The sequence below is a fragment of the Papio anubis genome, chromosome 19, assembly GCF_008728515.1.
Source record: "Papio anubis isolate 15944 chromosome 19, Panubis1.0, whole genome shotgun sequence".
Lineage (NCBI taxonomy): Eukaryota > Metazoa > Chordata > Mammalia > Primates > Cercopithecidae > Papio > Papio anubis.
The window spans coordinates 12,926,425-12,952,256 of NC_044994.1; the positions used below are offsets into that span (position 1 = coordinate 12,926,425).

General features: G+C 45.7%; 1 protein-coding gene across 1 annotated transcript in view; it reads left to right on the forward strand.

Annotated features, from left to right (window-relative positions):
• The window catches only part of COLEC12 (collectin subfamily member 12), a 183,703-nt gene that overhangs the window by 150,638 nt on the left and 7,233 nt on the right, over nucleotides 1–25,832 (forward strand). The window contains exons 4-8 of the mRNA XM_009192494.4: nucleotides 4,375–4,473; nucleotides 5,202–6,248; nucleotides 16,564–17,052; nucleotides 18,648–18,784; nucleotides 20,013–20,122. Of these exons, the coding sequence (XP_009190758.2) occupies nucleotides 4,375–4,473; nucleotides 5,202–6,248; nucleotides 16,564–17,052; nucleotides 18,648–18,784; nucleotides 20,013–20,122 (1,882 nt within the window). The remainder of the gene's footprint in view (nucleotides 1–4,374; nucleotides 4,474–5,201; nucleotides 6,249–16,563; nucleotides 17,053–18,647; nucleotides 18,785–20,012; nucleotides 20,123–25,832) is intronic.

Genomic DNA, 25,832 nt, shown 5'->3' on the forward strand with positions numbered 1-25,832 from the left:
CCCCCCCCCTGTAATCCCAGCACTTTGGGAGGCCGAGACGGGTGGATCACGAGGTCAGGAGATCGAGACCATCCTGGCTAACACGGTGAAACCCCATCTCTACTAAAAAATACGAAAAAACTAGCCGGGCGAGGTGGCGGCGCCTGTAGTCCCAGCTACTCGGGAGGCTGAGGCAGGAGAATGGCGAGAACCCGGGAGGCGGAGCTTGTAGTGAGCCGAGATCCGGCCACTGCACCCCAGCCTGGGCGACAGAGCGAGACTCCGTCTCAAAAAAAAAAAAAAGAAAAAAGAAAATAACTGACTGTCAGCATATTTGGAGGTTTCTTTGGCTTCCAGGAAAGAAGGGCAGGACTTGAGATCCTGCATGTGGTTTGAGGACAGACCGAGGCATATGTTTTGATTTGAGGATCAAAACTGAAAGTAAACTTGTAAACATTCTGTATTTTAGTTCTTAAAAATTAGCTTTGCTAAAAACACATACGAAACATTTTATTCTTCAGAGTTTCCAGGGATTTAGGAGTATGTGTACCTATGAAACAACCCTAAGATTATTGTAACTGCACCTCTGTGTCTATGTAGTAATTTTAAAAATAATAATTATTCAACGAAATGTCCTACTCATTGCCAGTGCTCAGGCTTCCCTGGGTTGGTTGGGAAACACATGTGTTTGCATGCCCTGTAGCTCAGCAGGCAGATTGCTACGTATTTAAATAAATCCCTCATGCCTGTAATCCCAGCACTTTGGGAGGCCGAGGTGGGCGGATCGTCTGAGGTCAGGAGTTTGAGACCAGCCTGGCCAACATGGAGAAACCCCATCTCTACTAAAAATACAAAAATTAGCTGGGTGTGGTGGCGGGCGCCTGTAATCCCAGCTACTCAGGAGACTGAGGCAGGAGAATCACTTGAACCTGGGAGGCGGAAGTTGCAGTGAGCTAAGATCGTTCCATTGCACTTCAACATGGGCAACAAGAGTGAACTCCGTCTAAGAAAAAAATTAAATAAATAAATGGCATAATAAATATATATTCATTGACTACCTACTAGTGCCACACACTGAGCTAAGAGGGAGAGACGGAACTGAATGTAAATTTTCCTGCCCTAAAGGATATAACAGTAGATAAGTCATGACAGCACAGTGCAGTGAGTCCCATAATAGAGAAAGGACTGCTTGCCAGGGGAATTCTGCGAGGTGCACCTCAGGAAAGGGTTCCCACAGGACGTGACAAGCAGAGTCTTGAAGAGCAAATAGGACTTACCTCAGTAAAAAAAAAAAAAAAAACCGGGAAGAACATTCTAGGTAGAGAGAACACATGGAAAGGCTCGTGTGAGACAGCGTTCGTTGCAGTGCACACATTTCATTATGACCAGACGGTAGAAGCTTGAGGGAAAACATAGTGAGCTTCTCCAGGGACAATTCCAGGATCCAAGGAGCCAGTTCACTTTGGGTCACACAAACACATGGGAACTTACTACTTCTTCCTGAGAGGAGCCAGAAGAATCTCACACAGTCATGCGTGGGTAGAACATGTGATAAATACAATAAATTGCATCTGTTGGCTCATAATTGGTATATAAAGCATGTTCTCATTTTTTGAAGTCCGTTTTTTTTTTTTTTTTTGAAGACAGAGTCTCACTCTTGCTCAGGCTGGAGTGCAATGGCACGATCTTGGCTCACTGCAATCTCCGCCTCCCAGGTTCAAGCAATTCTCCTGCCTCAGCCTCCTAAGTAGCTGGGATTACAGGCGTGTACCACCGCAACCGGCTAATTTTTGTATTTTTAGTAGAGATGGGGTTTCACCATGTTGGCCAGGCTGGTCTTGAACTCGTGACCTCAAATGATCCACCCACGTTGGCCTCCCAAAGGGCTGGTATTATAGGTGTGAGCCACTGCACCCGGCCTGAAGTCTTTTTTTTTAAGCTATTGATACCAAGAAGGACAATCAGACTTGATCCCAAGCTGCTAGAAGCTGGATCTCACATAAGTCACTTTCGGAGAAATGTCCTCTTAACATTTTAGAAATGTGTACTTGAATTCATAACTGTAGAGAATTACTGCCTTCTGAAAATGAATAAGAACTGAAGTTTTATTTAGTGTGGCTCTATTAGTCCGTTTTCATGCTGCTGATAAAGACATACCCAAGACTGGGAAGAACAAGAAGTTTAATTGGAATTACAGTTCCACATGGCTAGGGAGGCCTCAGAATCACGGTGGCAGGCAAAAGGCACTTCTTACACGGCAGCGGCAAGAGACAATGAGAAAGATGAAAAAGTGGAAACCCTGGATAAAACCATCAGACCTTGTGAGACTTATTCACTACCACGAGAACAGTATGGAGGAAACTGCCCCCACGATTCAAATCGTCTCCCACTGGGTCCCTCCCGCAACACGTGGGAATTCTGGGAGATATAATTCAAGACGAGATTTGGGCAAAGACACAACCAAAGTGTATCATTCCACCCCTGGCCCTTGCCAAATCTCATGTCCTCACATTTCAAAACAAAACGTGCCTTCCCAACAGTCCCACAAAGTTTTAACTCATTTCAGCATTAATCCTGAAGTCCACAGTCCAAAATCCCATCTGAGACAAGGCAAGTCCCTTCCGTCTATGAGCCTGTAAAATTGAAAGCAAGCTAGTTACTTCCTAGATACAATGAGGATACAGGTATTGGGTAAATACAGGCTTTCCGAATGGGGGAAATTGGCCAAAACAAAGGGGTACAGGCCCCATGCAAGTTCAAAATCAGCAGGGCAGTCAAATTTTAAAGCTCCAAAATTATCTTCTTTGACTCCAGGTCTCACATCCCGGTCATGCTGATGCTAGAGGTGGATTCCCATGGTCTTGGGCATCTCCGCCCCTGTGGCTTTGGAGGGTACAACCTCTCTCCCTGCTGCTTTCATGGCTGGTGCTGAGCGTCTGTTGGTTTTCCAGGTGAACAGTGCAAACTGTCAGTAGATCTACCATTCTGGGGTCTGGAGAACGGTGGCCCTCTTCTCACAGCTCTACTAGGCAGTGCCCCAGTAGGGACTGTGCGGGGGCTCCAACCCCACATTTCCCTTCCACACTGCCCTAGCAGAGGTTCTCCATGCACACCCTGCCCCTGCAGCAAACTTCTGCCTGGGTATCCAGGAGTTTCCATACATCCTCAGAAATCTAGGCGGAGGTTCCCAAACCTCAATTATTGACTTATGTGCACTTGCAGGCTCAACACCACGTGAAAGCTACCAAGGCTTGAGGCTTGCACCCTCTGAAGCCACAGCCCCAGCTCTACATTGGCCCCTTTCAGCCACGGCTGGAGCATCTGGGACACAGGGCACCGAGTCCCTAGGCTGCACACAGCATGGGGACCCTGGGCCCGGCCCACAAAACCATTTTCTCCTTGGCCTCCAGGCCAGGGATGGGAGGGGCTGCCGTGAAGGCTCTGACTTGCCCTGAAGACATTTTCCCAGTTGTCTTGGGGATTAACATTTCAGGCAGCAAGAGAAAATAAGATGCGAAAGTGGAAACCCCTGATAAAACCATCAGATCTTGTGAGACTTATTCATTACCACGAGAACAGTATAGGGGAAACCACCCCCATTATTCAAATTATCTCCCACCAAGTCCCTCCCACAACACATGGGAATTAGGGGGGTATAATTTAAGATGAGATTTGGGTGAGGACACAGCCAAACCCTATCAATGGTTTTACTTTCCCTATCATATACAATCAAGAAAATGCTATCAAAAAATACTTCTTGGCAAATCATTGTTTGGAAACACCACTCAGGTATCTACTTGAGGATTGATAAACTACAGAATCAGTTGTCACTAACAAAAAGCAGATTTCCAGGGCGTTGTGGTGGAACTCATAACAGAAAGTGGCAGACACTCTTGACTTTGTGTCCTTTCTATGACGATTTTATGTATAGACTTGAGCTGGGTTTGCCAATGGAATCCTCTTCTTGGTAAATGAGTCCCACCTGCCAAGAATGTTAGGGAAGCTGATGAGTGACAACATTTTGTAAATTACCACAGTGTGCTGTGCCTTCGTCTGTGGAAATTAATATAGGAAATAACAGATTAGGGACTTCTAAAATGCATGAAAATTTTAAAATTAGTTCCAAATGATTTCTGAAACATCCAAGGCATTATAGAATCATAAGAATCGTTAAGAACATACAATTCTCAACTGAGTAAATTGTACCCCTGGGTTTTGTGACAAGTAAGTTATTTTTCCAAAAAGATGGCTTTTCTTTCCTATATTTGATTTCAGTTACACTTTTTTTGTTCAATCTGTTTCCTTTGTTCCATAATGAAATGATCTCTTGTTTTGAAACTGAAAAATAAAATATGAGCAGGTGTGTGTACTAATGCATCATTTTCCAAATCTTAGTTGTAGAGAAAATGGACAATGTCACAGGCGGCATGGAGACATCTCGCCAAACCTATGATGACAAGCTCACAGCAGTGGAAAGTGACCTGAAAAAATTAGGTAATCTGTGACAAGACTGAACCATTCAGTGAAATCCCCTGACTCTACACAAATGACCACAGCCTCTTAGAATGATGTTGCTATAAACTCCCCATGCACCCAGAAGGACATTCCATTTTTGTGTTGCATGTTGAGTCTTCCCTCATGATTTAATTCAAATGCTTAAATTTTAAAGTTAAGGGTCCATTTTGGAATTATGTCCTGCCGAAAATACTATTATGCGCCAAATAATATCTGAAGATCAATCCTGACTAAAAAAACCCACAAATACCCTTTATTAAAAACTGTCAGATAAATAGGAATTTACTGAGCATTTTTGAAATACTTTGAACTACATAGAAGAATTGTAGAAATTAAGTTATAAAGTAAAAGATCCTAGCATATTCTATTCCTTGATTTTTGCTTTCATTAAAAAAATTGGGAAATTTAAAAGGTTATTTTCTTCTTGACATCCTGCCCACTGCCCTAAAATCTAGTAAATTCCCCCTCCCTCTTTGAGAAAAATGTTCAGCCAAGTTTGTCATTCCTAGTTCTGGGCATCCTTTCTGATTCCCCAGGACCCGGTTTTAATAGATATGTACATTTTACTAATGCAGAGCTGTCTGCTTATACTGCCAATTTTGCATCTAAAATACAGTGCATACCAGTTAAGTGTGTTTGGGATCTTTGGCCTTGACTGAACACTTCTCCATACCACCAATGTAAGTCACAGATATTTCTTATTCCAGGTGACCAAACTGGGAAGAAAGCTATCAGCACCAACTCAGAACTCTCCACCTTCAGATCAGACATTCTAGATCTCCGTCAGCAACTTCGTGAGATTACAGAAAAAACCAGCAAGAACAAGGATACGCTGGAGAAGTTACAGGCGAGCGGGGATGCACTGGTGGACAGGCAGAGTCAACTGAAAGAAACTTTGGAGAATAATTCTTTCCTCATCACCACTGTGAACAAAACCCTCCAGGCGTATAATGGCTATGTCACGAATCTGCAGCAAGATACCAGCGTGCTCCAGGGCAACCTGCAGAGCCAAATGTATTCTCATAACGTGGTCATCATGAACCTCAACAACCTGAACCTGACCCAGGTACAGCAGAGGAACCTCATCACGAATCTGCAGCGGTCTGTGGATGACACAAGCCAGGCTATCCAGCGAATCAAGAACGACTTTCAAAATCTGCAGCAGGTTTTTCTTCAAGCCAAGAAGGACACGGATTGGCTGAAGGAGAAAGTGCAGAGCTTGCAGACGCTGGCTGCCAACAACTCTGCTTTGGCCAAAGCCAACAATGACACCCTGGAGGATATGAACAGCCAGCTCAACTCATTCACAGGTCAGATGGAGAACATCACCACTATCTCTCAAGCCAATGAGCAGAACCTGAAAGACCTGCAGGACTTACACAAGGATGCAGAGAATAGAACAGCCATCAAGTTCAACCAACTGGAGGAACGCTTCCAGCTCTTTGAGACAGATATTGTGAACATCATTAGCAATATCAGTTACACAGCCCACCACCTGCGGACGCTGACCAGCAATCTAAATGAAGTCAGGACCACTTGCACAGATACCCTAACCAAACACACGGATGATCTGACCTCCCTGAATAATACCCTGGCCAACATCCGTTTGGATTCTGTTTCTCTCAGGATGCAACAAGATTTGATGAGGTCGAGGTTAGACACTGAAGTAGCCAACTTATCAGTGATTATGGAAGAAATGAAGCTAGTAGACTCTAAGCATGGTCAGCTCATCAAGAATTTTACAATACTGCAAGGTAAGTCGAAATTCTGAATTTGTATTTGTATTAGTTGTCTATTGCTGCATAACAAGTTACTGTAAAACTTGGCAATTTAAAACAATAGATATTAATCATCTCATATGTTTCTGTGGTTTCTGTGGACCAGGAATTCAAGAGCAGCTTAGTTAGGTGGTCCTGACTCACTGTTGTTCATGAGGTTGTGTCAAGATCTCAGCCAGGGCTGCAGTCATCTGAAGGCTTAACTGTGGCTAGAGGGTCTGCTACTAAAGTGGCCTGTTCACATAGCTCTTGGCAGGAGGCCTCAGTTCCTTGCTGTGTGAAATTGCTTGTGTGTCCTCACAACATGGCAGCTGGCTGCTGCCAGAACAAGGAATTCAAGAGAGAGAACAAGAAGGAAGCTACCATGACATACTAGCCTCAGAAGCCACACACCATCACATCCACTGTATTCTGTTTCTTAGAAATAAGTCACTAAGTCCGGTCCACACTCAATGCAAGGGGAATTAAGTTCCACATCTTGAAAAGAAGTGTAACTAAGAATCTGTGAACAGTACTTAAAGGGGCTCCATTAATTATTTGTTGAGTGAAAGGTTGGTTAATTTGAATTTTCTTCGTCCTTGAGCCATTTCAATGCAACATAAATTGGGCTCCTCTGAAAGCAAGATCAAGTTTTTCGGGTCACAAAGCTACCATTAAGGGAGTTACATGTCATGAGTAGATGAATGGTTGGCCATCACAGTAACCATAAGGCCACAGAGGAGTTCTGGTAGGTGTGGTGGCTCATGCCTATAATCTTAACACTTTGGGAGGCTGAGGTGTGAGGATCGCTTGAGACCAGGAGTTTGAGACCAGCCTGGGCAACATAGCAGTATCCCATCTCCTAAATAAATAAATGAATGAATACACACATATAATCTGAATTTTACTGTTATCCAGATCATCCATGTAAATTAAAAGTCCTTGACTCAGATTAAGTCTACAGTTGAAGATTTGCAGCATCATATATTAACAGTATTTTCCAGTCACAAACTATTTTCACAGTTTTCACGTTGAAAGTACTATGTGGAAGATGCTGTGCTCAGCAGTCTGGGTAATACAGAGGAAAGCAAATGGTCCTCACCCTTAGGTAGTTTAACATAAAGAGAATTTCAGGGCATGAGAAGATGGACTGTAAGCAAACATTCAAGGGGAAGGGATTACACAAGGGCATGAGTCACTAGGGGCCACCTTGGGATATGTCCCCCACACTGGTCAAATGATCAAGGATAACAAGTGGTAGTTAATAAGTCCCTGTGAGGCTGAAAGTAGATCCAGATAGCAGATAGCAGAACTCTGTTCAATAGCTTTGTCAGTGACTAGCATGGATGACCTGCTGAAGCAATGCTTGTGTGACTTGAAACTGTATATGCCAGCCAGTGGCTGATATAATCATAATCTGCAATGATCTAGAGAGGCCAGAAGAGTATCAAGATGTCAATCAAATGAAGTAGATAGGAATACATGTAAAATCCTGCTCATAAATGGATGAGACAAAACAGATAAATGTTGATGGGAAGTCGTGGCTGGAAGGAAGTGTGCATGAAGCATGGGGATTTTAGTTGACTGGAAGCAGTTAAATGTGTCTTCCAGGGAAGGTAATGTGATCTTTGACTGTGTTAATAAGAAGGGAAGTAATATCTGACTCTGTTCAGTATGCCAAGACCACCTCTGGAACATAATGTTTACTTTGAGGAGCCCCTTTCAAAAGAGACATTCCCAGATCAGCATGCTCAGAAAAGCAGCACCAGAATGATAGCAGCTAGAAACCATGTGCTGTGAGGAAGGGTTGAGGACCTGGGAGCTTTCACCCCTAGGAGAGACTGCTCAGTGGAGAACAAGACAGCCATCTGTACTTATTTAAAGTTGCTCTGTCTCAGGAATGAACAGAGGCCGGCTGTCTGGTGCCAAACCCCATGCCGTTAACTCCCAGGATAGTCACCGAAAGTGTGTGCCCCTCCCCACTGTACCTGGTCACCCCAGAGGGAGCCTAGAAGGTCAGGGAGTTGGGATTTTATTCTAAGTGTGAGGGGGAGGTTTTAAGCAAGGTGTTGAGATGATAGAGAGCAGGGAGGGGTCAGTAAGAGCATGGACCAGCTGTTGGCCTAGAATGCTGGCAGTGGAGAAGGGAGAAGTGGGTACCCTCATTCAGGAGGAGAGTTGGAGATAGAATCAAGGGCTTCCCTTTCCTTGCCCTGACAACAGGGACCCCAGCTTTGGGAGGTCCCGGCCGGCCTTCCCCAGCCAAGCCTCTGCTGAGGTGAGGAGTCTATGGCCTCAAGGTGCTGTGAGTATTCAGAGCCCACACCAACTCCTGCTTGTCCATGTTTGTGCCCAGGACCCACCTGTGTGTCGTAGGGATTGGGGGTGATGTGGACAGAAATTGAACACACAGTAGGGGGTTGGTGTGAGTGTCTGGACGAGACTGGCGGGCAGGACCTGCTGATGGATTGGCTGTGGGGAGTGAGTGAAAGAGAGGAACAGGATGTTTCCTAAGTCTTTAGCATGAGCAATGAGGTGGATGGTGATCCAGACTGGGGAGCTGCAGAAAAGGAGAGGCCCATGTAGACATGTCAAGAGGAGGATGTCTATTATAATAGAATGAGGTTTCTGACTCATGGAAAAGCATATGTGATTAAAAAAAAAGTCTCAATTCTGAAACCAGGCTCCAGGGTGCTTCAGAGACACTATCACATTTATCCCTGGTCTTGTTGTTCACTGCACTTTCTGTGAGTTGATCTGAGAAGCTTCCCAGGCCAACCAAGCTGGTCCCTTTCTATTCACTCTCTTCCACTGCCTCCAGACCAGCAATACCCAGCAGGTATTCCAAGGGAACGAGAGACTGAGGGGAAGAACGAACTCCATTTCTGAATGCAAGTGTTTTCTTCCACACCTTTTCTCTCTAGCACCTTTCCCTTTCTGTACATGCAGATCTCATCCCTGAGGATGAGGGGTAGATGGATAAAGCAGGATGGATTAACATTGGCTTATGTGAGGCTGGCGTCTGCAAGATTCAAAATAGTCTGATGCTTTCCAGAAAATTCCTATTGACTCGCACTTAATGAACCCCAGTGCTCACTGTCCAGTTCAGCCACATAGACATTTGCCGCATTAAGAAGTGGGAGCTGAAGCTGACTGACTGTGCTGAAGGCAGATGATAGTGTAGAGATAGATGTTCACGTTATCTCTACATCCATCAGCCGAGAAGCCTTGTTAAGAAAACCTTATTTTTGGGGAGTTCACAACCAGCCTGACCAACATGGAGAAACCCCGTCTCTATTAAAAAGACAAAATTAGCCGGGTGTGGTAGCACATGCCTGTAATCCCAGCTACACAGGACCCTGAGGCAGCAGAATCGCTTGAACCCGGGAGGCAGAGGTTGTAGTGAGCTGAGATCGCACCATTGCACTCTATCCTGGGCAAAAAGAGCGAAACTCCATCTCAAAAAAAAAAAAAAAAGCCTTATTTTTTGATACAAATAATATAAAGATTTTTATTCTAATTATGTACATAGAGGACTTCTCACACATGCTTCTAGGTGCAAAGATCACTCCACCTCCTGGGCTGTTTCTCTGCAAACTAAGGAAAGGTCAGTTGCATCCTTCCCGTACAACCAGACATTTTCCCTCTCTGCTCTTTCGAGAGGCATCAGATTTAATGAGTGAGAACAAGAGCTCTGGAATCAGACAGGGCTGGATTCATGTAGCAAGCTCCTCATCCTCTCAGTGCCTCTGTGTGCTCATCTGTGTGTACCTTTTAGAGTTATGAGGACCCAAAGAAGTAATATAAAGAAAGTACTTAGTGCAGGGTCTAGAGTGGGGTCAGCATAACATCCAAATGTAAATAAGGTCACTTCCTTCAAAGCTTTCCCTTCTGCTGCACCTGTAGCCAGTACATCAGTGGAAAACAAAACAGCTTCATATGCACAAAGAGTAAAATCACACATGCAGGGTTAAGGATGATTTGAGTCTAAAAGTACTTACTGCTGGGTTTCTAGTGCCCAGCCCTAGAGATGAATCAGACCCCAGGGATGCTGACATCTAGCTAGCTTTCATTCATTTTCTCAGGCCACATTTCTGGGGTGTCTGTGCTATGCCAATCACGCTGCTAAGCCCTTGGATAAATTATCAGCTTTCATTGTTACAACTCTTTAAGGGGGGAGTTATTGACATTCCCCATTTGCAGGGGAGGGAACTGAGACTCAGAGAGCCTGGGTAACTTATCCAAGGCCAAACAGCTAGTAAATGGCAGACAGCGCCAAACTCAGGTCTGTCTAGTTGCAAACTCATGCTTCCACCATGAATAGATAACATGTTTGGAGAGGTGGAAATGACAGAGAGTTTATTGACAGCAGAGCAGTTGGTTAGAGTTTCAATAGGGATTGACATTTGAGCTGAACCTTGAAAGGTGCACATGAAGGCTGACGGGACAGGGGACAGCACAGTGTGGGTCAGGCAGGGGCCTCGGTTCCTCCCATTACCAACCACTCCCTTGTGCTGCACTTCCCCAAACAAGACGGCGTGGCTGGAGATCCCGGAGACAGTTGGCAAGAAACAGTGGTTAAATACACCCTCCTCTGTGGACAAGGCACTTCCAAGGCTTTCCAGAAGCCCAGTTGTATTTGTTTTTAATCTGTACATTCCATTTCACCTCAGTGAAGCACAATGATTTTTTCCTATGGTAGGCATTTAATAAATATTTGATTCATTTAAGTGCATTCAAAGTAGATTTTTAAATGAGAAGAAAAACATCGGATCGTATTGCTGTTTTTCCTCTACCTTGCCTATCTTCCAATCTTACCACCAGTGGGTCTTAACACTGAGTCTCTAAGATTTTGGATGGCAATAAGAATTAAAGCAGTTTCTCTTCCTTTTGTTAAGCACCAGCAGTTTTGTTGGAAAACACATTTGAAACTTCTCTTGTGTAGGAAACTGGACTGGGCACTTCTCAGGCCTATAGTTTGATTTGTCAGAGCACAAACAGCACAATGATTTAAAGTCTTCCATCCTCTTTGAACTGCTTGTTTAGAAAATACAGATTTTCAAGGCTCCCAAAACCGTGGGGCCTGGGGACGGTGGGGTAGAGGTGTCACTGACAGCACAGACGCCGGGCTGCTTGGAGCTCTGGTATTGGTCATATTCAGGCATCTCTGGAGCTTGTGACGGCTTTACCAGCCACATGGGCATCCTGGCATTTCAGAAACCTGAGCCAGTGAGCCACCCGTACTTGGCCTTGACATTGAGTTAAAATTTCACTCAGTTTGAAAGCAAACCTCAAATGTCCTTCCACGTAGGACATCACGTGTTTCCACGCAGCGTTGTGGTTTTCTCAACCCTGAATTCAAGCTGTTGCTGCACAAGCTCATAAATACTCTGTTCTTTCTTTCTTTCTTTCTTTTTTTTTTTTTTTTTTGCTTTCAGGCACTAAGGGCAGCTTCTATTTTATTTCACTATTTCATTTTATTTTCACCTTGACAGCTGCCCAATAAAAGATTCAAGTGAGACCTCAAAGCCTGAGATCATCCAGATGCTAATCAGCAGTGCCAGCATCCCGGGTCCTAGAGGAAAACAAGCCCTGGCATGAATAATCTACTTTTTATGAGGATCCAGTGTTGACTTTTTAAATGGCTTTAGCTCTTTTTCTCAATGATTTTTTTAAAAGAAAAAAAAAATCCAGGAAATTTCTAACCTGTCTTAATGAACCAAAGTAGATTATGTGAATCTCCTGATCTGTAAGACATATAAAATATGTTTTGACCTAACCCAGCATCTGAGGGCAGAGAGTGCCAGCTCCTTTGTGGCTTTTGGAAGGCTGGGGCAACTGTAGTGGATGACACCAATCACAGTGTGCTTGCCAGTTTAGCCACAGTCAGGAATATTAAGCCTTATCTGATTAAGAGAAAGACAGGTAACCTATTTAAGATGGATGTAGTACTTCAGATGGGGAAATTTGGGTTTTATACTAATCCAGCTGGGAAATCAATCACAAGTAGAACTGTAGATCTTCATTAACGGCAAAAATGTGCATTTCCCCCCAGTGTTTATTCCCTTCCTTCACAAGATCTGGAGATTAGCACCTGCTGGAATCTTGTGCTACCTGTGGGATCCACATTTGATGTTGTTCTTCACATAAGCCACAACTTACACATTGAGTGGGTGGGGAGATTCAACAGCCACTTCCAGTCCAGAGGAAAATAGCGGAACACCATAAACTACCCTACCCCAGAAAGAAATAGGATGAATGAAAAGCTTCACCCCAGGTGAGGGAGGCCTCAGATTCATGTCAGGAGAGGGAGGGAGCGTTGTATCTTTGGAACTCTGTCAGAAGCTAGAAGAAGGCGTTCTGAAGAAATACAGCTCCCCCCACCAGCAGACACGAGCCTGTGATCAGTTCCTCTTTCATGGTCACAGGTAAACTCGTTTCTTGTAACTTGCAAGGATAGCACTAGCCCCAGATGTAAGTGATGGAGAAACACAAATTATCAGCCAAAAAAAAAAAAAATTAAGAGAATAAAGCTAAAGATTATTTCTTAAAACACTTGAATTTCCCAATATGCCATCTTCATTATTTGGATTTCCTAAAGTTAAACACAGAACATAAGTAAAACAGAAATAGTTGAGAAAAAAGTTTAATTTTGCAGTTACTCCACATATACTAGAATTTTTTGTTTTGTTTTGGCCTAAATTGTCAGTATGTTTTCCCTAGAACTATCCATAATGCTACGTCCGTTGTGGGGGAACATACGTGGCACTTTCACCACTATTCATCTCTGAGATGCTATTTCCCAGCTACACAGAGGCTTTAAGTTACTTTTTTAAAGGAGATAGATCTGGCAGCAAAAAGTCTGCCTTCCCTATCTTTACTAAATGGGATAGGCTATGTAGGTGAGCCTGACCAGGTTAGGCAGAACAAAAGTCCAACTGTGGATGTGGAGACCCACTGGATTAATTCATGAGGGTCAGTAGCAAGGAAAGATGGATCTCCTTATGATTATTTCATAGTGGCAGCCACAGCCCACCTGATACAGAGATTATTATAAGATGCGGGGCACCAGGCAGGTCACCCTTCCCCAAAAACCTATCCCTTCTGATCTCACCTGGGGCACAAAATGTGAGCATTAGAGTGCTGGACTTTTTAACCATGATGTGCATGTATTTGATAAACACTTGCTTAATAGTGACTGTGGGCCAGACCCTACAAGGGGCTAGACGTGGAGAAGGGTCTTGAGTAGAACAAATAAGAACTATAAGATTAGAGAAGAGAAAACTTCCATCTGAAGTGGCCTGGGAGGATGCCAGGAATATTACCGAAGGACATGGGCAGAGGAAATTGTCAGAGAAGAGATGTGCAGAAAGTACAGGGGAGGATAGAATAAACACAGGCGAGACTAGGCAGGGAGGAGCCTTCATGCCAGACTGATCAGGTGGGGCCGCATATTCTTGAGCAAGTGAAGATCAGAGTAGGGCTTAAGGAAGACCAGAGGCAGAGTGGAATGAATGGAGAGGAATCACAGGTAGGAAGATCAATTAAGAAGTTACCGTGAACACCTTCCAAAAAAGACAGAGAGAGGTGGGAAGAAGAGAGCCTACACCAGGGTCATGACCAGGGTCAGGGCGAGGAAAAGAGGGTTGTGGCAATGTGGTGGGAGAAGGGATGATGGAAGGAGAACATGCACAGCAAAGAGACAAGAAGTTCAGCTGTGGACACGCAGGTTAGAGGTGCTGGCAGAACCAGAGAAAATGGACCCTTCAACTAGCAGGTGCATATAAAGGCCCAGAGCCCAGGGTTGCTGAAGACAAGTAGGAGTCAACAGGAGCTGTGGGCAGAGGTCAGTGACATGGGTCTAGGTAGAAGTGACTTCATCCCTAAGTCTTCTAAAGTCTCCCATTTATGGAGCAGATAACGCTAGAAAGAATGCATTGAGGCCAGTCCTTGCCATTAGCATAAACTCTCTTACCACTGGAAGAGGGTCCTGCTAATAAATCTGTGAGCGACATATGGGTAGCCTTCCATAAGCAAACTAAGTCCAGAGCCTAAGCTTCTGCTAAGAGAGAACACAGATGGATTGGCTTGACTGGGAGCCGTGGATGTTAGGGTACAGTAGACATCCATCAAGACCTAGGGTGGGGAAGGAGACAGGGAGATCCCCCTAGAGAGGTGGGAAGGATTGCTTCATGATTCTGTCCTCAGACCAATGGGAGAGGGAGGACAAGGAGCAGGAGGGATAAAGGAACTTAGGGTAGATCTGCCACCCATCCTCCATTGCTCCAGCACTTCTATCCTTCTAACTTTACAGGCTTTCTGCTTCTGTAGAAAAAGTAAGGCCAGGCATAGTGTCTCACACCTGTAATCCCAGCACTTTGAGAGTCCGATGGGGGAGGATCGCTTGAGGCCAGGAATTTGAGGTCAGCCTGGGCAACACAGTGAGACCCCCATCTCTACAAAAAAATTAAAAATTTTTTAAAAAGCAGGCAATGTGGTACAAGCCTGTAGTCTCAGCTACATGGGAGGAAGCTGAGGTTGGAGGATTGCTTCAGCCCAAGAGTGCAAAGTTGCAGTGAGCTATGATCATGCCACTGTGCTCCAGCCTGGGTGACAGAGTGAGACTGTCTCTAAAAAAATAGAGTGAGACTCTGTCACTAAAAAAAAGAGAGAGAATAAGTGTGGCCTTTTATTATTCATGCAGAATTGTGAGATTTCAGAAACTCTCAGATTCATTCGTTTCAACATCAGAAGACCTGAGTTCATGCCCCAGCTCCACTATTAGACTGTGATTGACCATGTCTTACTCTCCTTGGTATCTGTTCCTAGTAGCTAAGTATCCTCGAACAAATAGTTTGGCATCTCTGGCCCTACATGTCCTCGTCTGTGCAGTGAGAATTCCACATCACAGGCAAGATCAGGTGGCATAATGTATGTGAAAGTACCTTGAAAATTGTCTCACTATACAGTTCCTGGTAGGGGATTATTTGTGTGAAATTTCCTGTTACCTCGGAGAAATTAAAGAAAGAAAAACAATCCTGTGTTATGTGGGCCTGTTTATGGGATGATGGGGATAGCAGTATTTGCTTTTCTTCCCAATTTGATGGTCCACATAATTTTTTCTCTAGCCTACCTTCCTTATATATATTATTAGACTTACAAAGCAACCCAGAGAGTTTGGACACCTGTCCACAATGAGCAGCAAAGCCCCACCAGGCTTTCCCACAGAGACCTCCCGTCCCTCTGAGTTGGCCCACGGGTGAGTGAGGCTCAGCCCTAAGGACACCAGCATCCCCACAGCTTTGGTGGACAGCACAGGCATGCCAGCTGGGGTGCAACAGAGAGGAAGGTTATAGGGAACTTACAGGCTTGGTTATAGGGAGAGAATTAATACATCAATGCCTGTCAACACCTGATGGCATGTTTTGGTCTCCTTCAGTTCTTTATCCCACAATACCTTAACACGGTGCTTGTCATATAATAGGTCTTTAATAAATATTTATCAAATTAAGGAAAACAGGAAATAAGTAAGAGCAAATCCTGATCCTGGTCTGCACAACTTTCCTGCTGATGATAGCATAGGCCCAGGTGACTAAGAGAACCCAGTTTAATCGTGTGAGTCACTGTGAAGAATAAGCCCCTGGCTGTCAGTGTCACCATGAAGGACATCAGTGGGGCACTAAAAAGCTGTGCACCGTTACAATACATTCTCAAAGCTTGAAGAGGAAGGGTGAGCTTACTGAAGAACACACAGTACACTGGCTTGCTCAGGCTGCCGTACCAAAGTTCACAGACTGGGAGGCTTGAACAGCAGACATTTCTTTCCTTACGGTTCCAGAGGCCGCGAGTCCGAGATCAAAGCGTCAGCCGTGTTGTTTCCTCCGAGGCCTCCCTCCTTGGTTTGCAGGTGTCCGTCTTCTCCCTGTGTCCGTCTTCTCCCTGTGTCCTCAGGCGATCTTTCCTCTGTGGGTCTGTGACCTAATCCCCTCTTCTTTGAGGACACCAGTCCTATTGGGTTAGGGTCACCCATGTCACCTCGTTTTAACTCGATGACCTCTGTGAAGGCCGTGCCTCTAAGTAAGTCGCATCCTGAGGTGCTGGGGGTTAGGACTTCAACATAAGAATTTGGAGGAGGACATAATTTAGCCCGTAACAGTCAACAGTCGTATGATAAACAAATAATCTTTCCCTAATGTGTATATTTTGTATGCTAGGTTTTTTTAGTTTGGAGATTTTATAAGAAGAAAAATCATTCATAACTGTCATTCACAGTGGATTTCATGTTGACACTTTTTTTTTTTTTATGTTTTAGGTCCACCGGGCCCCAGGGGTCCAAAAGGTGACAGAGGATCCCAGGGACCCCCTGGTCCAACTGGCAACAAGGGACAGAAAGGAGAGAAGGGGGAGCCTGGACCGCCTGGCCCTGCGGGTGAGAGAGGCCCAGTTGGACCCGCAGGTCCCCCCGGAGAGCGTGGCGGCAAAGGATCTAAGGGCTCCCAGGGCCCCAAAGGTTCCCGTGGTTCCCCCGGGAAGCCCGGCCCTCAGGGCCCCAGTGGGGACCCAGGCCCCCCAGGCCCTCCAGGCAAAGAAGGACTCCCTGGCCCCCAGGGCCCTCCTGGCTTCCAGGGACTGCAGGGCACTGTGGGGGAGCCTGGGGTTCCTGGACCTCGGGGACTGCCAGGCTTGCCTGGGGTACCAGGCATGCCAGGCCCCAAGGGCCCCCCCGGCCCTCCCGGCCCATCAGGAGCAGTGGTGCCCCTGGCCCTGCAGAATGAACCAACCCCGGCACCAGAGGACAATGGTAAGTCCGAGTCCTCCCTCCAGCCAGGGGGACAGGGCAGTGCATGTGCTTGAGACTGAGCCAGCCCCTAGTGTGTGGCCCCACCCATGTTATTTGTTTTTGTTTTTGTTTGAGACAGGGTCTCACTCTGTCACCCAGGCTGGAGTGCCATGGCGTGATCTCGGCTCACTGCAACCTCCACCTCCCAGGTTCAAGCAATTCTCCTGCCTCAGCCTCCCAAGTAGCTGGGACTACAAGCGTGTGCCACCACGGCCAGCTAATTTTTGTATTTTTAGTAGAGAGGGGGTTTCGCCATGTTGGCCAGGCTGGTCTCAAACTCCTGGCCTCAAGCCATCCGCCTGCCTTAGTCTCCCAAAGTGCTGGGATTACAGGTGTGAGTCACCACGTCTTGTCCCCCGCTCCATATTATTTAACAGCAAAGGCATCTTAGGGGCTGGCACAGGAGCCCTGCTGCCAAAACAGGTCTCCACACCAGTCATGTGTTTCTCTGTAAACACCATCAGATTCTCTAGCACAAATTGTTTTATGTAGTATGTATGTATGTATGAATGGAACAGGGCGTCGCTCTGTCACCCAGGCCGGAATGACGGAGTGAAGTGATGCAAACATAGCTCACTGCAGCTTTGACCTGGGCTTAGGCGATCTTCCCACTCAGACTCCTGCATAGCTGGGACCACAGGGGTGTGCCACCACACCTGGCTAATTTTTTATTTTCATTTTTTGTAGAGACAGGGTCTTGTTATATTGCCCGGGCTGGTCTTGAACTCCTGGTCTCTGGCAACCCTCCTGCCTCAGTCTTGCAACGTGCTGGGATTCCAGGTGTGAGCCATGGCACCGGCTCTTGCACTTGTTTATTTATAGGGGGCAGCCCTCAGAAGACAAACACAAAGCAAAACATTTCCTTCAGGGAAGCCTGCGGCTGGCCACCCTGACCACTCTTGCCTCGTTTTACATCCTCACTCTGGGGATAGATGGGCCCCCTCAGTTAGCTCCATCAACATGCGGATGGAACCCTCAGCTATTGATGACTACAGTTAATTTCTTTTTGAGGTGTTAGATGTTATGGTGCCTTCTAGTCTTTTGATAATTAAACATTTGACAAAACTCAAATGTTTGGTTAGCAACCAAGCCTATTTTTCTCTCCTTCAACCCAACCCCTATTCTACTTGATTTTGGTTGGTGAGGCCTGGGTTATCTTTGTTGATCCATGAGCCCAGTTTTGGTGCTGGGTTCTCACATCCAACTGTTCATAGGTTCCATATGATTCCAGACTGACGCTGAACATCTGTGCCTGCCCTGCTTCTTGTTGTTGCTTCTGTTATTTCTGTCATTGTGAAGACGGATCCAGACACAGAAGAACAAAGACCCAGTCAAAGATCTTTTCCAGATCATGTGGTTTTGGCTTGTGCTCTGCAGTCCACTCTGGGCTCATGCTTGCTGCGAGCACGTCCGTGAACATCAGCTGTGGGCCTCGTGCAGGGACGCTCAGGCTGCTCCCAGCAGGACCACAGTTTTGGCCTCTGAAACACAACTGAAGAAAAGCAGAGTGCTTTCTGTGATTTTTTAATCAATGTTTTCCACTTTTGCATTCCTAGGCTGCCCGCCTCACTGGAAGAACTTCACAGACAAATGCTACTATTTTTCGATTGAGAAAGAAATTTTTGAGGAAGCAAAGCTTTTCTGTGAAGACAAGTCTTCCCATCTCGTTTTCATAAACACTAGGGAGGAACAGGTATGCCTGCCACATACTTGGTCGGGGAAACTATAATTTAAGGATAGTTTACATCTGGAAATTGCAGGCTAGTTGGGGATTTGGAGATATCACGAATTCCTAGTCACGTAAACATGGGAGGCAACATTACAGAGATTTGGATTTCATCCAGTGGCTAGAAGCATTCATGGCATTGGAATTGTATCTTCATGATTCTTCCTGGAAGTTATTACTTATCAAGCCTGGAGATGTGTGGCTCCTTCTGGTGGCTGTTGAAATAATTATAATGCAGAGAAGCTTGAGGGCTGCCACCAGGCACCTGTGGGGGCAGAGACAGAGGCATGAACACTGTAGGGATGGAGTGGGGTGCAAGGGACCACGCATGGCCCCAGAGGAGTCAGGAAGAGCAAAGAAGGCTGAGGAGGCAGGGCCCACACATGGTGATGCTAGTGTCCACTCATTAGACCCCTTCTGTATGCCAGGCACTGTGCGAGGCATCTTCTCCCTTAAACCTCACAACAACCCTGGAACGTAGGTATTATTATTGTCCTCATTTGACAGATAGGAAAACTGAGGCCCAGCAAGGGTTATGCAGACTGAGACCAAAACTGCGGCCCATCTAGCAACAATGCAGCGCTTTCTTTGATACCACACCATTCCAGCAGCCTCCTCCCTTTTCCCTAAGTTATCTCCAGCAGACACAATCCTGTAAACAGATGTTTCCTGTAGTAACTGACTGGAATGAGCACACGGCAGACAGTGACCAAGCACCTGGGCTTTAGAATACACAGACCGGGCCCAAGCCCAGCTCAGCTGCTTCTCATGCTTGTTCAAGGGGTGGTTATAAAAGCTTGAAGACACACTGCGTGCAACACACTGCACATGGGGCCCAGCCCAGAGGAAGTGCCCAATAATATCATGACTATTCCTATGATTAGGACATGGGAGAAAGGGGTGGGTGGTAGGAGGAGGTGGAACCAATGGACATTCACTGAGTTGTCTGCATGATTTAGAGGAAGAGCCTCACTTTAACATCAGTTGTAGACTTGTAAGAAGAAAAAGTCAAAGCCCCCCAAACAGTGCAAAACAGAGCAACTAGCAAGAAAAAAGCAGAAAGCAAAAGCAGGCTACACGTTCTAACAAATATCCTCTTTTAAATTGTCCTTTTTTCTAAATGTTAAATAAAAGCAGAAGGCCTGAGACATTGTTCTGAAAAATAGTCACGCACCATCCCTGGTTTGTTTTTCAGCAATGGATAAAAAAACAGATGGTAGGGAGAGCGAGCCACTGGATCGGCCTCACAGACGCAGAGCATGAAAATGAATGGAAGTGGCTGGATGGGACATCTCCAGACTACAAGTAAGTACTCAGAAGCTTCCAGATTGGTGGTCAGGCTCTCACTGTTCCATTGTCGCTTCTTGCCTGACTCCCAACAGTTTCTTCCTTAATGACCTCATGTCCTAGACGCTCCTCCCAAACTGGGGCTCCTGGTACTAGTTGCGTATTTCCCCTGGAGAAATCGTGGTTGACAGTTGATACGCTGTCAAATAAGGCTTTCCTTTCTTCTTTTCATGGAGTGAATTTTTTTTCATTTCTAAGGAAAAAATCATGAAGCTCATAAAACCACACAGCGTAATACTTCTGGTCGAGGCATTTTCTTTAAACGCTATGGGAAAGCATGATGAAGCCCAGGCAACCTCAAGCATGATCAGCGTTCGCCCCAGGCGTGTTTCCAAGAACTGGGGAGCTCCCTTCAGGATCACACTGTGGATGCCCCTGACAACCTAGTTGGGCTTCTAGGCAGAGTGTGATTAGAAACTACAGATGTGTAATTTTCCTGGCTCATGCTTGTAATCCCAGCACTTTGGGAGGCTGAGATGGGCAGATCACTTGAGGTCTGGAGTTCAAGACCAGTCTGGTCAACATGGCGAAACCTCGTCTTTACTAAAAAAAAAAATACAAAAATTAGCCAGATATGGTGGCGCATGCGTGTAATCCCAGCTATTCAGGAGGCTGAGGCAGAAGAATTGCTTAAATCCAGGAGGCGGAGGTTGTTGGGAGCCGAGATTGTGCCACCGCACTCCAGCCTGGGCCACAGAGCAAGACTCCATCTCAAAAAAGAAAAAAAAAAAAAAAAAGAAACTATAAATGTGTGATTTTCCTACACATAGGAAGTTAAAATACACCATAAACAAAGTTGCATTTGTGGGATAACCATCCCCTAGAGGTTTGAAGATTCCCTATAAGTCCCATGTGACCTAAGTTCTATGAAAGGAGCAACAAAGAACAGAATCACTTTGAGGTACCTTCTCAGCTAACCCAGAAGTCTCCAGGATCTCATCTTACCCCAGGGGATGTTAACCCCTTCCCTAATTCTAACAATGACTGTATTGCATCAGTTTGATTTTCACGTCTCCGTACTCTGACTTTGCCTCTAACAGGTGTGAAAATTGCAAGGAACTGTAACAAATGAAGCAGAATTTATTTAAAAAAAAAAAAAACCCCTCTGAGTAACCTTTAGTTTGCTGGAGACAGAGAGGCCAGACCCTGCAGAGGCTCCACCAGGCACAAGAGCATCACCGCATTGGAAGCACTTTCTGAGCACTGGGCAAAGGTCATGGTGTGGCCTCTGGGGCTGTCCCAGGAGAGGAGAAAACAAGGGTGTTTCAGGCCTAAGACAGTCTCATGGCCATGGAGGCCTAGGGTTGTATCAGCCGAGCAGCAAGGAGGAGGGTCAGAGGTGATGGAGAAGCCAGATCGAGTTTTTAAAATGTCCCTGTGTGCGTGTGCATGTGCATTTGGATAAAGAGGCTCTTTCGTACTTTCAAATTCTCCATATGAGTAAGATCAGAGGATAAAGGAGGAAATCAGAATAAGGCCATCTCTCTTTTATTTTTGTTTGTTTTTAAGAGACAAGGTCTCACTCTGTTGCCCAGGCTGAAGGGCAGTGGCACGATCATGGCTCACTGCAGCCTCTTATCTCCCCAGCTCAAGCGATCCTCCCACCTCAGACTCCCAAGTCCCTGGGACCACAGGTGCACATCACCACACCCGGCTAATGGTTTCAGCTTTTGTTTAGACGTGGTCCACTATGTTGCTCTGGTTGGTCTCAAACTCCTAGCCTCAAGTGATCCTCCTACCTTGGCCTCCCAAAGCACTGGGATCACAGGTATGAGCCACTGCAACTAGCCAGGCCATCTCTTTATAAAAAATAAACACGTGGCCAAATATTGATTTGAAACATTAGAAGATTTTAGGTCTGCTCTGAAGATTTAGACTTCCCTTAAGGGCAAGTGGATGTCTGCTGCAGGCCTGTCAGAGACCCGTCTGCTTCTCTGCGCCTGTCCTGGGGAGAGGAAGGGATGCCCCCTGGCATCCTCTGGCACTTGAGAATTTGCCTGATGAGCCAAGGAAAGTGCCCAACATATCAGGGACACACTTTAGGAGACCCAAAACGGTTGCAGGAATCACCATCTGAAACGGTAGCTGTAGAAGGTTGGAGCTGGGGATGGGAGACAGAGACTATTTTCTTAGAAAGACAAATTCTGCTTTTTTGACAGCCAAGAGTGCCAGGGCCTTTTTTTTTTTTTTTTTTTTTTTTTTTTTTTAAGAGAGTTGGGAGAAGCTGGAAACAAAATCATCTTCTCCACTTTTTTCACTGCCATAAATGCACAAAGGTCTGGGTTAGACTCACTAAGAAATTCAATCTTAAGCTTTTCCTCAAGAAAAAAACTGGATTGGCCCATATGGAATGGATTGGGCTGGAACATGACTGTCTGTGCCAGCTCTCCCAATGTGACATTTTTCTCCTCTTCCCTGGGGTCCAGCAAGAATGATATGATTTGGATGGAGCGCACCGGCTTGGTACCCAGGACCTGAGAAGAATGACGTCACCAGACACCTCACTGGGCACCCAGTCCCCAACCACAGCCGTTTTGGAGCCTCCCGAATCCTCAGCTCTGCACCCCAGCCACCACACAGGCTGTGCTTCTCGTTTTCCACCCAAAGGAATACATAGGCACATAAAAATCCCCAGGATCAAATTTTAAAAGCAAGAATAAGTTAGGCAGGCATGTTATGAGGTCTCAATAACCAAAGGCTAATTTAATTTGACATATAGTAATAAACATTGCACACACTAGAAAGCAAGCCAGTGCAGTCAAGGGAGGGAGTGCATGCTCCAGCGTCAGCAAGATCGGGGTTCTGGGCCTTGAACCAGCAACTCTCAAAACTGCAGGGCCTCATGCGAGTTCCTCAACCCCGCAGAATCTCCATGTCCCCATTTAGAAGATGAATTTTACAAAAGTACCTATGTCAGTATTGTGAAAATCAAATGTGATATCTGTATGTAAAGCCTTTAGTACAGGGCTTGGCACGTAGGAAGTGCTCGAGAAATAGTACCTCCTGGTATTGGTCTATTATTACTATTATCATCATAATTATTATCATATTAGTTAGCAGTTGCTGATAAATACTACATAGCACATATATATTTTACAGTATCCTGATTGGGATGTCCACACAGTGTCTTACTCAAGTCCCACAACAGGTTTGTGAAGAACACAAGAAAAACGTTCTCTGCATGGCCTGGGAATGGGGACTGGGCTTTAGGCTCTCAGGGGTCTCCCACGAGTATAAACTGCCCCAAATACGTCTCCTCCCAGTCAGACCCACTTTTTTTTTGGAGCTGGAGTCTTGCTCTGTCGCCAGGCTGGAGGGCAGTGGTGAGATCTCGGCTCACTGCAACCTCCGCCTCCTAGGTTCAAGTGATTCTCCTATCTCAGCCTCTCAGTAACTGGGATTACACGCACCCCCCACCATGCTCGGCTAACTTTTTTGTATTTTTAGTAGAGATGGGGTTTCACCATGTTGGTCAGGCTGGTCTTGAACTCCTGACCTCAGGTGATCCCCCCCCGCCTCAGCCTCCCAAAGCGCTGGGATTACAGGCGCGAGCCACCACACCCAGCCATCAGACTGACTTTTACTCGCCTCGTCTTTCCATCTGTGGCCTCTAAGCGTTGGCCCATCCACCTCCCTTACCCCTGCCACCAGCAGTGATTTCTGGAACAGATCATCGCAAGAGACTATTATGAACAATTATTCACCAAAAAATTGGATAACCTAGAAGAATGGATAAATTCCTAGAAACCTATAGCCTACCAAGACCGGATCCAGAAGAAATAGAAAGCACAGGCTGAGGTGGGAGTATCATTTGAGGCCAGGAGTTCAAGACCAGCCTGAGCAACAGAGCAAGACCCCCATCTCTTAAAGAAAAACAAGGAAAAAAAAGGAAGAAATAGCCTGGCCAGCCTAATAACAAATAAGGAGATTGAAGTAGCAATCAGAAACCTCCCAAAAAAAATAAGCCCAGGACCAGATGGCTTCACAGCCAAATTCTACCAAACATTCAAAAAGCATCAGTCCTTCTTAAACTCTTCCAAAAAATAGAAGTCGATGGGCCTGGCACCATTCCATCCCTTGCCCAGGCTAAGAAGAATTAAGTACCACTGCTTTCCCCTTACTCTTTTCTCCCAGCACACATACCATCCTTTTAAAACGGTTTGTGGGTTTCGTGGTTACTGTTAAAGAGAAAATAGACGAGGGGTAAAAGGCTCTATCCTCTGCGTCTCGGCCTCACCTCGTTTTTTCATGCTGAGACCTGGTTGTGAAAGAGAGTGCTGGAATGGACAGCAACAGTGACATGGAACAGAAGCCAGAGGCTTAGGGGACACACAGATTGAGCTCAGGCCTATTTCCTATGAAACACTCAAGCTGACTTGCTGAATCTTATGGCTCCTTCTGCACTGCAGCAGGACAGGACCAGCTGAGGGGAAAGGGTGGCGTGAGATGCCAGCTGCAATGGCCCAAGACAGTTCCAAGGATGGGTCCCCAGGGGCTTTGGATCCACACACCAATACAATTTCAAAAGAAAGATTGGCAGGTCTGACACAGATCAGCAGGATTTTATTTGCCGATTAAGGACAAGGCTTTGAAAAAGTACCAATCGGCAAATCTCAACATTAAAGAAAACAGTAAACCTGTAATTATTTCCAGGAAGAGACGGCTGGCCATCTTACATTCACACACACACACCACACCGTCCTTATTCTTCTCCTTTCACCAGGTCCTGTGAAAACTTCATTCTTGGTCAACACCCAGTCCGTGACTGGAGATTAGAGTCCATTGGCCCATAGTCTCATGATAACATTTGATTAATTACCTTGAAGCGTCTGCCATGAGCCAGCCTCTGTGCCGGGCTGCAGGATCTTTTCTGGAGTGTGGGGGCAGCAGTGTGAGTGAGCAGTCGTCATTGGGATCATGTTTTAAAAAGGCAGGTTTCCGGGGCCATGTCACAGTCAATAGAACATAGCAACCCTAACTGTGGATACAGCAAAGAACAGGCCTTCAAAGGAGATTTCAACATTCCCCTCTCAGTTACTGATGGACAAATTGATAGGGATATAATAGACACAATCAACTAACTTGACTTATTTGATATTTGTGGGACATTTCACCCAACATCTGCAAATACATATTCTTTTCAGGTGCGTGTGGTACATTCACCAAGATGAACTATATTCTGGGCCATAAAATAAGTCTCAATAAATTTAAAAGAACCAGAACTATAAGGCCAGGCACGGTGGCGCACGCCTGTAATTCCAGTACTTTGGGAAGCCGAGGCAGGTGGATCACCTGAGGCCAAGAGTTCCAGACCAGTGAGGCCAACATGGTGAAATCCCATCTCTACTAAAAGTACAAAACATTAGCCAGGTGTGGTGGCAGGTACGTGTAATCCCAGCTACTCAGGAGGCTGAGGCAGGAGAATTGCTTGAACCCGGAGGTAGAGGTTGCAGTGAGCTGAGATCACACCACTGCACTCCAGCCTGGGTGAGACAGCGAGACTCCATCTCAAAAAAAAAAAAAAAAAAAACAACTAGAACTATATAGAGTATGTTTTCTGACCAAAATAATTAAGTTAGACATAGATAGAAAAATATCTGTGAAATCCCAATTATTTTAAATCACACATTTCTTAATAACCCATGGGTCAAAGAAAAAAAAATCACAA